The sequence below is a fragment of the Girardinichthys multiradiatus genome, chromosome 5 (assembly GCF_021462225.1).
Source record: "Girardinichthys multiradiatus isolate DD_20200921_A chromosome 5, DD_fGirMul_XY1, whole genome shotgun sequence".
Classification (NCBI taxonomy): domain Eukaryota; kingdom Metazoa; phylum Chordata; class Actinopteri; order Cyprinodontiformes; family Goodeidae; genus Girardinichthys; species Girardinichthys multiradiatus.
In genome coordinates, this window is record NC_061798.1 from 52,721,092 (window position 1) to 52,737,089 (window position 15,998).

The 15,998-nt window shown below is 46.4% G+C and overlaps 2 protein-coding genes across 2 annotated transcripts in view; one reads left to right on the forward strand and one right to left on the reverse strand.

Annotated features, from left to right (window-relative positions):
* LOC124868861 (calpain-1 catalytic subunit-like) overlaps window positions 1-9,551 on the forward strand; it is a 36,398-nt gene extending 26,847 nt beyond the window's left edge. The window contains exons 6-22 of the mRNA XM_047366488.1: window positions 611-779; window positions 1,007-1,090; window positions 4,425-4,510; window positions 4,584-4,658; window positions 4,733-4,893; window positions 5,011-5,180; window positions 5,830-5,841; window positions 5,921-6,132; window positions 6,213-6,252; window positions 6,321-6,386; window positions 6,534-6,591; window positions 6,901-6,965; window positions 7,843-7,911; window positions 8,047-8,125; window positions 8,209-8,322; window positions 8,404-8,462; window positions 8,768-9,551. Coding sequence (XP_047222444.1) covers window positions 611-779; window positions 1,007-1,090; window positions 4,425-4,510; window positions 4,584-4,658; window positions 4,733-4,893; window positions 5,011-5,180; window positions 5,830-5,841; window positions 5,921-6,132; window positions 6,213-6,252; window positions 6,321-6,386; window positions 6,534-6,591; window positions 6,901-6,965; window positions 7,843-7,911; window positions 8,047-8,125; window positions 8,209-8,322; window positions 8,404-8,462; window positions 8,768-8,794 — 1,546 coding nt within the window. The 3' untranslated portion in view covers window positions 8,795-9,551. The remainder of the gene's footprint in view (window positions 1-610; window positions 780-1,006; window positions 1,091-4,424; window positions 4,511-4,583; window positions 4,659-4,732; window positions 4,894-5,010; window positions 5,181-5,829; window positions 5,842-5,920; window positions 6,133-6,212; window positions 6,253-6,320; window positions 6,387-6,533; window positions 6,592-6,900; window positions 6,966-7,842; window positions 7,912-8,046; window positions 8,126-8,208; window positions 8,323-8,403; window positions 8,463-8,767) is intronic.
* A 5,590-nt stretch (window positions 9,552-15,141) lies between these two features.
* mrps28 (mitochondrial ribosomal protein S28) lies at window positions 15,142-15,884 on the reverse strand. Its single transcript, XM_047365285.1, has one exon. It carries the CDS (start codon window positions 15,810-15,812, stop codon window positions 15,285-15,287), a length of 528 nt encoding a protein of 175 aa, XP_047221241.1. The 5' UTR covers window positions 15,813-15,884; the 3' UTR covers window positions 15,142-15,284.
* Window positions 15,885-15,998: the final 114 nt, after the last annotated feature.

Genomic DNA, 15,998 nt, shown 5'->3' on the forward strand with positions numbered 1-15,998 from the left:
ACATCCATCCATACATCCATCCATCCATCCATCCATCACTCCATCCATCCATACATCCATCATCCATCCATCCATACATCCATCCATACATCCATCCATCCATCCATAAATACATCGATCCATACATCCATCCATCCATCCATCCATACATCCATACATCCATCCATCCATCCATCCATAAATACATCGATCCATACATCCATCCATCCTTACATCCATCCATCCATCCATTCATCCATCCATCCATACATCCATCCATCCTTACATCCATCCATCCATCCATTCATCCATCCATCCATCCATAAATACATCGATCCATACATCCATCCATCCTTTCATCCATCCATCCATCCATTCATCCATCCATCCATACATCCATCCATCCTTACATCCATCCATCCATCCATTCATCCATCCATCCATCCATAAATACATCGATCCATACATCCATCCATCCTTACATCCATCCATCCATCCATTCATCCATCCATCCATACATCCATCCATCCTTACATCCATCCATCCATCCATTCATCCATCCATCCATCCATAAATACATCGATCCATCCATACATCCATACATCCATCCATCTTTGTTTGTGTTTCCAAGGTTGAATGGATCATATGAAGCTTTATCTGGCGGCAGCACCACTGAAGGTTTTGAGGATTTCACGGGTGGCGTGGCGGAGATGTATGAGCTGAAGAAAGCTCCCAGAGATCTCTACCGGATTATCGGCAAAGCTCTGGAGAGAGGATCATTGTTGGGATGCTCTATAGATGTAAGTGACTTCCCCGTGTGCTGAGTTCAACAGAAACTTGTTCCCAGCCTCAGCCTAAAGAAATGTAGGGACTGCAGAGTCCACAGGTCATGGTTGATAAATAAGAGTCTGTTAGGGCTCCGTGTACTTTTAAAGGAACAATAAGTTCACTAAGCTAAAACTCAGTCTGTGTGAGTTAAAGGACAGTTGGTTGGATTTTAGAATAACCAAGTGTGCTCTGTCCTTAGATCACCACTGCCTTTGACATGGAGGCCATCACCTTTAAGAAGCTGGTGAAAGGCCACGCCTACTCAGTGACCGGCCTCAGGCAGGTAAGCCCACGCCTAACCTCTCACTGTCAGTTTGGACAACCCAGTGTTAGAGTCTAAAGCAGTGGTCACCAACCTTTTCTAAGCAGAGATCACTTTACACATTTAAATAAAGACCAGGATCTACCTAAGAAAAACCATTTTAGAAATGCTTAAATGCTGAAAAACATTGACTCGGTTTTAACAACTTTATCCAGTCATCCATCCATCTATTGTCTTCCACTTATCCGGGGTCGGGTCACCGGGGCAGCAGACTCAGCAGAGACGCCCAGACGTCCCTCTCCCCAGACACTTGGGCCAGTTCGTCTCGGGGAGCCCAAGGCGTTCCCACTCCAGCTGAGAAACATAGTCCCTCCAGCGTGTCCTGGGCCGTCCCCTGGGCCTCCTCCCGGTGGGATGTGCCTGGAACACCTCCTGAGGAAGGCGTCCAGGAGGCATCCTAACCAGATGCCCAAGCCACCTCAACTGGCTCCTCTCGATGTGGAGGAGCAGCGGCTCTACTGAGTCCCTCCCAGATGACCAAGTTTTTCACCCTCTCTCTAAGGGAGTGCCCAGCCACCCTACGGATGAAACTCATTTCGGCCGCTTTTAGTCGTGATCTTGTTCTTTTGGTCATGACCCAAAGTTCATGACCATAGATGAGGGTAGGAACGTAAATCGAGAGCTTCGCTTTTTGACTCAGCTCTCTCTTCACCACGACAGACTGGTGCAGTACCCGCATCACTGCTGACGCTGCACCGATCCGTCTGTCGATCTCCCGCTCCATTTTTCCTGTGAACAAGACCCCAAGATACTTAAACTCCTCCACTTGAGGCAGGTCCTCCCCCCCATCACGGAGAAGGCACTCTACCCTTTTCCGGCTCAAGACCATGGCCTCGGACTTGGAGGCACTGATTCTCATCCTGGCCGCTTCAAACTCGGCTGTAAACTGCTCCATTGAGAGCTGTAGATCACGAGCTGATGAAGCCAATAAGACCACGTCATCTGCAAAAAGCAGAGATGCAATCCTAAGGCCACCAAAATGGATCCCCTCAACACCTTGGCTGTGCCTAGAAATTCTGTTCATAAAAGTTATGAACAGAATCGGTGACAAAGGGCAACCTTGGCAAAGTCCTATCCTCACCGGAAACGAGTCCGACTTACTGCCAGCAATGCGGACCAAGCTCTGACACCGGTTGTACAGGGACGTAACAGCCCATATCAAAGGGCCTGGTACCCCATACTCCAGAGTATCCCCGACAGTATTCACTGAGGGACACGGTCGAACGCCTTCTCCAAGTCCACAAAGCGCATGTAGACTGGTTGGGCGAACTCCCATGAACCCTCCAGGACCCTGGTGAGAGTGTAGAGCTGGTCCAGTGTTCCACTGCCAGGACGAAAACCACACTGCTCCTCCTGAATCCGAGGTTCAATTATCCGACGCACCCTCCACTCCAGAACCCCGGAATAGACCTTACCAGGGAGGCTTAACAACTTTAATTCAGACCAATATACGCTTGCTATGCCACAGCATTGTATGAACTAAAACATGAATAATAAACTAAAAATCTACCAAGAAGGTAGAATATATCAAAACCAGCAGCGATGCATCACGTGCAGTTCTAGGAAAGAAGGAACTCCATCAGTTTCATCCTTGAAGTGAACGACAGGAGCCAACTGGGAGACATGTTTTTTCCCACTTCTCTTTCTGTCACGTTTTCTCTTCAGACCAGACGTGATTGGTCAATATGCGTGTCTTCATTTCTGTGTGCACTATCAGAGGGCTGGAGCGTCGGCAGTAAAACAGTTTGGCTAATTATTTGGCAGCTCTGAAACACCACAAGCAAGGCTGCTGTTACAATTAATGGGCTCTGTTCAATGTTGCTGCTTAGGTTGTTGGTCAATGTTAACATAACTGTGAACTGGAGGTTGCACGGCTTATGAAGCACTGAGTTCACACAAAAAATGAGACTTTATGTCTCTGGGCGTCTTTGTCTTGTTGCATTTTGAATTAAAAATTCAAGAAGCGCATATATTTACTTTATTGTGGGCCATAAATTAATTCAGGCAATAAAAATCTTAAGAGCCGTTTGGATCTAAAGAACCGGTTCTCGTAAAGGAGCTGGAGTTCCTATCCCTACAAACCAAGAAGCAATGCTTTATCTAACAGTTCTTCATGATCCTCATTTCTTGCCTTCAAGAATGACGGAATCTGTGGGAGGAGTTCAACAAAAATGCTGCAGCACTTAATCGCGATTTAATCAGCAGACCTGAATGGATGCAGTCCTTTTGTCTTTAAGGCGGTAACCATTTCTACAACAAGCGTCATCATGTGAGAAAAACCTTTACATTTGCTAGAGTGGCTGCTGCTGTATCACACAGTGATAACTGTGGAAATCTGGAAACTCCGGGTCTTTGCAGCATAAAGCTTTAATAGTGGACCGTGATGTCCTCAGTTCTCGTCCTCTTCCTCTGAAAAACCTCCTTTTCAAAGACCATTTGTATAAACACCACCAGCTGTCCACGGACTCGTCACATTGCAGAAAAAAGCATTGACACAAAAATAAGCACTTGTTGAAATATGTCCTCTCATGACTACTTGATCCTCCTGGCCACAGTGGCCAGGCCCAGCGGTAAACTCCAGATTGCATTTTTTAAGTGTCATCTTTGCTTTTATAATTTTTTAATAAGGTGTCCACAGTTCTACAGATAGTGCTCCTTAATCAAGTCACTATCTGGAAATGTTTTTTGTGCTTGGCAAAAAGGTGACTCATGATCAAATGATGCTGCTGTTGAAGTTTTTAGTTTTTCTGGGGACCTGGTAAACAGCTGCTTCTGCTTCTTTAATGCCAACTTTAACTCTGCAACTTTGGCAGAGCGCAGATTGCTTTTAAAATTTCGGGTCGCATGATGTAATTCCAGGTTGCCTTTTTTCGCCAGCGCAGCTACTTGGATGCAAAGCAGGCAGCCTGGTTTGTGAGTTAAAAACTCGGCTCTTATTCTGAATGAAAGTGTTTTATATCCCATCTTACGTCAGCAACTCTCAGTCTCTGCAGCTTTGCTTTTAACATGAGCCATTTAAACATCATGAGCCAATCAGACGTGGCAACAGTAGAGTGACACATAAAGGAAGCAGATTGGCTGAATGGAAAAACTTAAATGACCTAGATTTAAATAATATATTAATAGCCTTAAACGCTCTGTGACTACTTTGGTTGACATGGAGATTTACAGGTTGATCACAATCGACCCTCAGATCCCTCAGCTCGACAACATCACCAGAACTCAACTTGATGATGATTTTACGTAGGAGCTCACTGATGTCATGTTAGTGTTGTCTTCTGGGTTTATCTTGCAGGTGGAGATCCGTGGGCGGCAGGAGCGTCTGATCCGGATCAGGAACCCCTGGGGTCAGGTAGAGTGGACCGGAGCCTGGAGCGACAGGTCAGTGCACCACATTGAAAGGAAATAGATTGAGATACAAGTTGGAACACTGATGGGAATCTTGCTGTTTCAGCTCCTCAGAATGGAACTACATTGATTCTGCAGAGAAGGATGAGATGCTGTGTAAGATGGAGGATGGGGAGTTCTGGTAGGTTGCTACTGGGAGATAGCCCTGAGTCCTTTAACTCCAGACTGCAATAACAAGTGATTCCTCTTTGGCAGGATGTCTTTCCAGGAGTTTCTGCGTCAGTTCTCACGTCTGGAGATCTGCAACCTGACTCCAGATGCACTGAGTCAGGACGCCACCAGCTTCTGGAACACCAAGATGTATGAGGGCAGCTGGAGGAAAGGAAGCACAGCCGGAGGCTGCAGGAACCACCCGAGTGAGGACAGAGGGGGTTTATTCTGATTTTACAATCAGGGTCCAGATATGAGCCTTCAGCACCACCATCATGACCTATCTTTGTTATGACTACATTTCCCATGATGGCTCTCTGCAGACACATTCTGGATCAACCCTCAGTATAAGATCTCTCTGCTAGAGGAGGATGATGACCCCGAGGATGACGAGGCTGCCTGCAGCTTCCTGGTGGCACTGATGCAGAAGGATCGCCGTCGGTACCGCCGCCATGGCCAGGACATGCACACCATCGGCTTTGCTATCTATGAGGTTAGACCTGGTACAATGTTGTGACAATTCTTCCACTTTCATAAAAACCACAATTATCCCTGAAAACTGCACGAACACAACCCCCTTCCCAGAAACACTACCTTTACTTTACTTTACTTTACTTTACACAAGTAGACAGTGGAGCAACCCCCGACCCAGCCTCCCTCTCAGCAGCCGAAGTCCAAAAAGCCTTGAAAACTCTTGACTGCAGCTGCTTCAAAAGATGAACTGTATCAGGAAGCAGGAGAACTCTCAAGGGAACAGTCTTCAGGTTTAATGGGGGCAACAAAAGATTACACCCTACAGGTTTGAGGCCATCATCAGACCACCTAGAAACAAGGGGGGTAAAAAGATATGCCCACAGTCCAGGGAGACCTTTTCAAGGTGACAGAAAGGAGAACAGAAAGAATTGTAGGAAGCCATTACCTGGTACCATTGGGTCTCATTCAGCCTTTAGCTGGATCGCATGAGTTTGTAATCAAAGCATAATACAGGCAGACGAGTAGAACTGAACATCAGAACCTCATGTCAGTCCTGTAGGACCACGGTGAGGTTGGATGACTCAGCAGTAAATTCCCGCTTTGTCATTACTGACAGTTCTGTTGATTCACTGAATGTTCAAGACTTTTTCTTTCTGTCTCATTCACAGATTCCTAAGGAGGTCAGTTCTTCAACCCATATCATTTATTTCTCACGTGTTCTTGATGTTATCATTGATGCCTCTACCGGTAATACGGCAGTTCCAAGGTTCTCCAGGTGTTCACATGAAGAAGGATTTCTTCCTGCGTCAGTCCTCGTGCGCTCGCTCTGAGACCTTCATCAACCTGCGAGAAGTGAGCTCCAGGTTCCGTCTCCCGCCCGGAGAGTACCTGATCGTCCCATCTACGTTTGAACCCTTGAAGGAGGCAGACTTCATCCTGAGGGTTTTTACTGAGAAACAGTCTGAGACAGAGTGAGTCTGTTAGAAACCTGGAGAAGGTCTGGTTCTGTTTTTCAGTCTTCTTTGAGTAATGCTTATGTAAATCTCTGCAGGGACATGGATGATGTGATGGTGGTAAACCTCGATGAAGAGGTGAGAGATAAGGTGCCTGTTTTTTGAAGATGTTGGGATGATGTACCCATTGGTGTTGTTGTTCACAGGACGAAATCTCTGAGAGCGACATTGACGACTCCTTTAGGTCCATGTTTGCTCAGCTGTCCGGAGACGTAAGTTCAGTTTCAGAGGCACCTTTTATGTTCTGCTCAGTCTGACTTTAAACTCTGTGTTCTGCAGCTGGATGTTTGAAACTGAACCTGCTGCTCTGAATGTGCTCAGAAACCTCTTCATTATCTGTATATGCTTTCCATCCTCAGGACATGGAGATCTCTGTGGGGGAGCTCAGAACCATCCTCAACAGGGTTGTCTCCAAACGTGAGTCACATAAAAATCTGCACCAGTAAAGCAGGTCACCCATGTTTCTGCAGCCAATCACAGTCGGGGCCAAGATAACAGTGGACACGCCATTGATCCAGAACATCCAGTCAAAGGTCCATCTGACCACAAAGAATCTCAGCTCAGAATGAGGAGTCACATAGAGGAGACAAGTCTGGAGGTCATCTGATACCAGTTCCCACATTATCTGCCCATTCATCCATCCCAGTCTCCTTCAGCGTCTGATATTCATGCATTTTGTTCTTAGGTTCAACTAAGATGCTTCTTGTTTTGTGGTTGTGTTTTCAGACAGAGACCTGCAGACTGATGGATTTAGCATGGAGTCTTGCAGGTCCATGGTCAGCCTCATGGATGTATCCTTTCTCAGAATGATAGGGTCAATTCTGAACGAGGTCCTGGCTGGGGCAGACCTGAGTTTGGCCAGGGTCAGAACACATGGGATGGGTGGGGATGGGCGCTGGCAGGAAAAGAGAGGGCCAGTTGGGGAGCTGGCTCCCAAGATGGTATTCATGCTTGTGCCTTAGCACCCACCCCCTTCTCCCTCACATATGCATCACCACACAGCTGTAGGGCCCTGGGTTGTGGGACAATGTGCCTTGTGGGCATGGCTGGGCCCCCATCTGGTGGCCTATGGCTCCTGGGGGAGAGTTGGGCTTGTTAAGGGCTGCGGCGGCTGTGCTTCTGTGCCTTGCTGGCGACCTACTTCTCTGCTGAATCTGGAACTAATAAAGTTATTCAGGCAATCAGGACACTGTCTTGAGATACCCTTTTTGTAGAACAATTCAATTCAGTTTTATTTCTATAGCACCAATTCACAACACATGTCGTCTCAAGGCTCTTCACAAGTCAATTCAATCCAATCATCCAGATTTCAAGTCAGGTTCATACATTCCAGTTAATCCTAACTGTCAAACAGTCAGATTCAGTTATTTATTCAAATTGGATAAAAAGTTTTTCTATCTAAGGAAACCCAGCAGATTGCATCCAGTCAGTGACTTGCAGCATTCACTCCTCCTGGATGAGCATGTAGAGACAGTGGAGAGGACTACCCTGGCACAGGTAGGGAAGCATCTGCTCCATATGCTGTACCTGAAACGCTGCAACAGAACACATTAATAAAAAAAGAACACATGGTAACTGGGTCTGGGTTCAACAAAGAACTCTATTTTCTGTTGTTAGATCAGCTTTATGCTTTTGCTTTAAGTCAGGTAGACCTTAATTGGACCTCAGAAAGACGGCAGCGCACGGCTTGGTCTGCTGGAGTTTCAGATCCTCTGGAACAAGATTAGGAAGTGGTTGGTGAGTCAAAGTCAGGCTGGTTCTGACCCAAACTGCATCTGATAGGGGTCAGAACCAAAGCTGATCTCCAGAGGGGCCTGTTGATAGACCTGCTGGTCCCAGTTTACATTTTCAGGAGATAATATTGTGTTTCAGGGAATTTTCAGAGAGTTTGATCTGGATAAGTCCGGCTGCATGAACTCCTACGAGATGCGCCTGGCGTTTGAAAATGGCGGTGAGTTTTATTTTCACTGAAAAGGTCTGAGTAGGATCCGGCTTGGTTTGACGGATCCGACCTAGGATCTGCTCTGTCTGCAGGATTCAAACTGACCAACAAGCTGTATCAGATGCTGATCGCTCGATACGCTGACAACGAGATCATCGACTTCGACAACTTTACCTGTTGCCTGGTCAAACTGGAGACAATGTTCAGTAAGTCCAGAACACCCAACCCTGGTCAATAAACAGGTTCTGTTCATGTGGTCCTAAACTGACCTGCATTCTGTTTGTCAGAGACCTTCCAGGGCCTGGACAGAGATGGGACTGGAACTGTGGAGATTAATCTCATCGAGGTACCAAACTCTGTATATTGTCGCTTTCCTTTACAGTTTGGTTCTGGTTCTGCTCATTTGGTCCAATTAGACAATATCATGATTTCCTATATTCTGACTGTTGATTCCAAACCATTCCTATCATTTTGATCTGTAAACAAAAAGAGAAATCCACATGTATGAAGGAACGCTACCTTCACCTGAACCGTTCTGAGACAGAACCAACGTTCCGGTTGATCCTAAACATAAAGATCACCAGAACAGGAAATGTAGCCAGCAGGTGGTGCCTTGAATTCACTGTTGGTCTTTTTGTTCTGTCTCCCTAGTGGCTCTTTGTGACCATGTGTGGCTGAAACTCAGAGCGCCCCCAAGAGGACGGATGAGAGGAAAACAACCAGACTGAGAAGATGCTGCTGCTCCACTGTGCTGCAATACTACCACAATACTCCAATATTAATATGATATTGAAATGGAAAGTAGTACAATAGTAATGTGCCAGAGTGGAGCCTCAGTTTGATTTGAACATATTTATTGACATTTAATCATATTTACTAATATTTATCTGTTAATATTCATAAACTTCATAAAATGCATGAATCCAAACAGCTTGACCTAACCTCAGAAGACTCAGCAGGTCAGGTGAGATGACTCATCCATACAGAGAGCAGGTGGGTCCACCTCAGAAAGTTCTGGTTCTGGCTTTCAGCTGCAGTCAGAGTTTCTGTCAGTAAATTAAGAAATGAACTCATAAATGACATAAGCTTCAGATGGTTTATTTTAAAGTGGCTCCATTTGAAAAATAAATGTGATGAATCTGTAGTAATTGGATGTTTTTGACTCTTAAACAGAGTTTAGACAAACTGCAGCCTGCAGACCTCCTGATCTTCATTACATCTTCATCTATCAGCTGTCAGAGACTGGCTGCAGGAACATCTTCATTCAGCTCCTACTACTCTGCTGTACAACCATCTACAGCACATGAATTGTAACCTCCTTCCTGCTGTACCACTCTGCACCGATAGATGGCGCTGTAACTTCTCTGTATTCATGTTCTCATTGCCTGTGAGAACCAACTCTAGGTTCTTTGTTTTAATAAAGTGAACCAGATCAGCTCGCTGTGTGTGATGTATCTCCACTCTGTCATGTGACCTGTGGTGAACTGGAAGTCATTTAGAAAGACATTAAAGATAGGGGATATTCTTTGTTTATGGATAAAAACTTTTGCCCAACAAAAGATTAGGTTACAACAGAGTTCATCCTTTTTATTTTGTAATAATATCCCAAATGTTGTTATATCACTAGAAATGTGTTCTGGGAATACTAATTTCCGTTTGGTCCATTTTTCTAAATTATTCCAGAATATTTAGATTTTATTGCGTTCATAGAAAACATGATCTGTTGTTTCTATATCCGTTTCAACAAATGAGAATTTATTATAATAAATATGGGGTATAATATCTGATATTCCGGTTTGAAGACGCATAGTAAATATATCAGTCAGTAGTTTATAATCCGAATTTCTGCTGCGGGGGTTTTGGTCCTGGTTTTTGGTCAGTTCTCAGGGCCCGGTGCCTGTCCCTAGCCTTGGGCCTGGTGGATGTGCCTATGCCTACCTCCTTTGTTGGAACTGCCCTGGAGGAGCATTTTGCCTCCCAGTCCTTCCCTCCCCATCCCCGCACACATCCCTCCACCAACTCCATCACACTACCACTCATGTGGGGGTGCGGGTGTGTCATTGGAGTGCCACGAGGCTTTTACATCTCGGCGGTCCCATGGCAGTCCGGGCCCCAATTTTATTGTACAACCTAGAGACTCTCACTTATAACATTTTCATGACATCCACATGTATGGCCTTGGGGTTGAGCTCGATCAATAGCATCAAGAGGGAGTGTATTTTATTGACCTCACCTCTGGTGCCTGCGCCAACTTCTAAGGGTTAAGTTACGTGTAGACATTCGGGGTTTTGGATGGAGGGATGACATTGAGGGCAGATGCTCTTCCCCACCTGTGTTTCTTTTTAAATGCAGTCTACAACAACACGCATAAACACCACATTTGAGCGGGCGGAGGCAGGCCTGGGGTTTTTCCACACCCTCGTTCGCTGTCTGGGGTCGGAGGCCGAGAGAGGGAGTGGGCCTTCTGGTCGGGGTCTGAGCTGGGGTTGAGGTTTGGGTTGTGGGGGTTGATTGGTACTGGTGCTTTTGGCTCTTTCGGGATTCTTTCTTGGGATCTCAGTCCCTAGCTTCGGTGCCCGGTCCGTCGGCTGGGGAGTGCGCCGGGGCCCGGAGCACAACCTGGCCGGGCAGGTTACCTGGCTGGCGAATGTTTCTCTCTCGTGGACTGGCCGGCTGGGGCTGCTGGCATTGGCTGGATGGTTGGGCAGTGAGCTGCTCTGCTGTCTGTCCTGTCCGGGGGTGGGGCATGGAGGGGTTGCAAGGTGAGAGGGTTTTCTCCTTATTTGGATGTGGGGTCACCGGCATTTGAATCGGCTGAGCGGCGATGTGGGAGCTGAGTTGGTTAATGTTTCTCCCTGGGCTATCGTTGCAGTGACGGTGATGTGGTGTATTTTTGTTTGGTTGTGAGGGGCGTGGTGGGGGCTGCCGGCTTGCTGCTGGCCGGGGACCTCTTGCCAGGTGAGTTTGTCCCATTTTGTTGTGGGGTCAGGGGTTCTGTTGGGGATACGGTGCTCAGTGGTGTCTGCCTTGTTGCGCCTGTGGGTGGAGGCGGGGGTGGCGTTGCGTGGGGCCCTTGCCTTGCCATCACGGTGGCGGGGGGGTGCTTGGAGCAGGATTGTGTGTGTGGGGCTTACACTATGTGGATGTATCTTCATCAGCTTTTCGGGGATGGAGCTCATCTGTGAGGGTAAGCCCCTGAGAGGAGGGAATTCATGGCGATTGGGTTCGGGGGCATGTGTTCGATATCTGTCCTGGTTGGGGCTGGCCATGTGGGGAAATTCATGTTGGGTTTCATGGGGGGCGGGGGCTCATGGGGTTAAGATCAGAATTCGTTTTTGGGTTGGGACCGTTTCATCTTGTGGCAGCTCTGGTTGGCGGGATCGTTTGGACCAGGTAGACCCCTCTTTTATACATGGCCCCCTCTCCAGATGGGTATGGGGGTCGTTGGGGACTAGGGTGGAGGGTCCAGCCCGGGGTCACTCATGTTTGGGCACTGCTGGCACTAGTCTGGGCTGGTGCTGGGGTGGCCTGCCTGTCTTCACCCCTGGAGGGAAGGGGACCATCTCCTGGGTCTGGGGCCTGGTTACCCCTATGGGGTATTGGCATCTAGACCTGGCAATACAGAGTATGTATAGGGAGTGTGACTGAGTGTATGACATCCATTGTTGTGTGTCTTTAAGTTGGGTGCGTGGATGTGAGTGTTTTTATGTGTAGGTATGATGGTGGGAATGTGTTATGGTGACTATATGTGCCTGTTTTTGTGTCAGGTTGAATCTTGGGCTGCTCCCTCTCCTGGATCAGTTTAGGCCCCCAATCAAATGTGGGGCCTATTTCCTCCCCACCACTCTACCTGCCAGTGGCTGTTGGCTCTACCCACTGGTGTACTTGTGGTTCACGGTGTCTGGGCTGGGTGCTTTGGTATGTGCTGGCTCACTCCCGGTGACTATTTGCCGGGGCCTGGGCCCCTGGGTTTTGTTGGGCATCTGGTTGGGGGGTGATGTGTCCTGGGGTCTTGGTTCTCTGGGTCCATGGCTGGATCTGCTCTGGTGTAATGAAATGGATAATTGGCTAATTTTATATTTTAAGAATTCCCATTGTTGGATTTGGCTGATTAATTCTTCCAGTTCTTTAATATTAAAGATTAGCTCTTTAATCTTTTGGCAGTATGTGTCATTTTTAAGAAAACTGAAATTAAATTTCCAATATTTATTTGACTCCAGGGAAAGGTTTTTGGGTGTTATACGCAAGGAGATGAGACTGTGGTCAGTCAGAGGTGCACCAGAAATATCAGAGCTGATTTTGTTGGCCAATAATTCATTTGCTGCAAGCCAATGATCAATTCTTGACTTGTTATTTGAGCTCAATCATGAAAATGAGCTGAACCATTGAATTGTGTCTGGGGGAAGATGACGCCATGCATCAACTAGGTTTCGTTCATTGCAAAAGTTAGTAAAATTGTATTTGGGTGACTTGAATTATATTTAGAAGGCCAAGTTGTTATAACCATATATATTTAACAAAATAAACATTAAATTATCTAAACAGATAGTGAGGATCATCCAGTGACCAGAGAAATGACCTGACTTTGAAAGTTTTTTAATAAAATAGCGACCCCTGCTGATCTTGTGGTGACATGACAAATATAGGCTCCCAGTTGTTTAGACCAAAAATTGTTGTTTTCATGTATTGAGTTTCCTGTAAATATATTATATTTGCATTTGTTCCTTTTGCAGAATAAAAAGAAACTTTTCCATTTAGTTATATCTCTTAAGCCCCTTGCATTAACAGAAATTAGGGACAGTCCACTTTTTAAGTTTAAAATAGAATATTAAAAAACAGAATATGAACAATATGTGGATGAGTGTTACCTGAAGAAAAATAACTGTAGGTAGCAAAGTCCCAAACATAATAACTTTACCTTAAATTACATAGGGCTTGAAGAACTAATGCTTATCATAATTAAGTGACCATTGATGAAGGGATATGGGCCTTTGAACACCATCTTAATCCCAGTTTTTCGTGCTTGCTCCACTTTTGGCTACGCAGCAAGTCGTGCTTTTGGTCTTCTTCGGTAAGGTCCTTAGCAAATCAGATGTTGAGCTCTCTGCAGCTGCAGGTAGGATGTTGTTTAGTGGATCGCGGAAGTTTATCCCTGAAGATTTGATTAATAAATTGTATAATAATCTGTTGTACTCAGCTCACAGAGTCCAATCATGTCCATCTTCTCCAGCGTGGCTTAATCTTCTTGATGACATTCGGTCTTGTTTTCTTCTTTTTCTTCTTGTAGGCCGTTAAGGCGCAGATTCCATTTTATGGCTTTTAGTTGGATTATTTCTTTTTCCATCACGTCGGTACTGTTCAACTCATTGACAATGTTAGCAATTGACATCTCCTCACCAAACCATCATTTTATGCAGGTTTTCAACCGCTGCTAAAAGGTCAGAGTTGGAAGCAGCTGATCTGACCTCTTCGGCTCCCTTTGTCTTTTTGTGTGGTGCTGAAGTTTTGCACAAGGATGTTAATACATTTTTGGTCCCCTTGGGATCAGTACTTAGTGTTCCCAGAACCAAACCAGGTGAGGAAGCATTTTGTTTCTTTGCTTCTCAGCTCTGGAACAAACTGCCTTAAAACCCAAAACGTACAGGGGTTGGACAATGAAACTGAAACACCTGTCATTTTAGTGTGGGAGGTTTCATGGCTAAATTGGACCAGCCTGGTAGCCAGTCTTCATTGATTGCACATTGCACCAGTAAGAGCAGAGTGTGAAGGTTCAATTATCAGGGTAAGAGCACAGTTTTGCTCAAAATATTGAAATGCACACAACATTATGGGTGACATACCAGAGTTCAAAAGGACAAATTGTTGGTGCACGTCTTGCTGGTGCATCTGTGACCAAGACAGCAAGTCTTTGTGATGTATCAAGAGCCACGGTATCCAGGGTAATGTCAGCATACCACCAAGAAGGACGAACCACATCCAACAGGATTAACTGTGGACGCAAGAGGAAGCTGTCTGAAAGGGATGTTCTGGTGCTAACCCGGATTGTATCCAAAAAACATAAAACCACGGCCGCCCAAATCACGGCAGAATTAAATGTGCACCTCAGCTCTCCTGTTTCCACCAGAACTGTCCGTCAGGAGCTCCACAGGGTCAATATACACGGCCGGGCTGCTATAGCCAAACCTTTGGTCACTCATGCCAATGCCAAACGTCGGTTTCAATGGTGCAAGGAGTGCAAATCCTGGGCTGTGGACAATGTGAAACATGTATTGTTCTCTGATGAGTCCACCTTTACTGTTTTCCCCACATCCAGGAGAGTTACGGTGTGGAGAAGCCCCAAAGAAGCGTACCACCCAGACTGTTGCATGCCCAGAGTGAAGCATGGGGGTGGATCAGTGATGGTTTGGGCTGCCATATCATGGCATTCCCTTGGCCCAATACTTGTGCTAGATGGGCACGTCACTGCCAAGGACTACCGAACCATTCTTGAGGACCATGTGCATCCAATGGTTCAAACATTGTATCCTGAAGGCGGTGCCGTGTATCAGGATGACAATGCACCAATACACACAGCAAGACTGGTGAAAGATTGGTTTGATGAACATGAAAGTGAAGTTGAACATCTCCCATGGCCTGCACAGTCACCAGATCTAAATATTATTGAGCTACTTTGGGGTGTTTTGGAGGAGCGAGTCAGGAAACGTTTTCCTCCACCAGTATCACGTAGTGACCTGGCCACTATCCTGCAAGAAGAATGGCTTAAAATCCCTCTGACCACTGTGCAGGACTTGTATATGTCATTCCCAAGATGAATTGATGCTGTATTGGCCGCAAAAGGAGGCCCTACACCATACTAATAAATTATTGTGGTCTAAAACCTGTATGTAGAAACTGTTAAACTGTGTAGAAACATTAAATCAGGACTGAAAGCATGAATGTAATATCTGAATTTTAACATCTTTTTTAATTGCTTTTATTATTTTCCAGTGAAGTACTCTCAGAATCTGGAGACAGAAACAGTTAAAAACTTTTACACAAACTTTATTTAAAACAGATTATTTTTTATGATTCACTCTGCAGTACATATAGAACCCCTAAGACGTCCTAGCCCAGAACCTGGGCTGCACCAGACCGTTCAGGAAACGGCTGTTTAGCCATGGTTCCGGTTTTAGTCTTGCTTCTGGTTCTGCCCCCGTTTCTGAGTCTCGCGTCCTTCCAGCGGACCTAGTAGGACCGCTTGGGCCTCCAGTAGGGTGGTGTCGGTCTTGGCTCCCAGGAACCGGGCGGTGAGCTCCGAGTCCAGGACCTTCAGCCGTACTCTGGAGCCCCGCTGCAGCCTCTCTCCTCCGGCCGCAGGTCTCCGGCAGACGCAGTGGAACTTCCCTCCGAAGTCGATGTACAGATCGTCACGAACCACATGGAAGATATTGCCAACCACCACCCTGTCTCTGACCGGAACCATCTCGAAAAGCAAAGCGAAGTTCGGCTCCTGGCCGGAGATGGAGCCACTCTGATCGCCTGTGTAGCTATCTGCCTCCCGCTGGAGCACCGCCTGCCGCTGAAAGGCTGCTGCGAAGCCGGACTCAGGTCTGGTTCCGTCCTCACAGTCTGAGCTAAAGGAGGTCCGGATGGAGATGCAAGAGGAAAGCCGGACGGCGGCCCGGAACCCGAACCTTAGTCTACACAAGACCGCCATGTTGTCCCCCAACACCGGAAGAAGAAGAGTTCTCTTTGACTTCCTGTTGGCCCACAGTGCCTCCCCACACCTGTAGGTGGAGCTAGTAGCTACCCATCTTTACACGGAGATGAAAACCACCATGGACCGGAGATTTTACATTGTTTCAAAAGCTCGCACCTAGTTCTACACGTTTTATATTTATTT

Excerpts from the sequence above, each read along its gene's own strand:
- mrps28 (XM_047365285.1), bottom strand. The coding sequence starts at position 15,812 with ATGGCGGTCTTGTGTAGACTAAGGTTCGGGTTCCGGGCCGCCGTCCGG.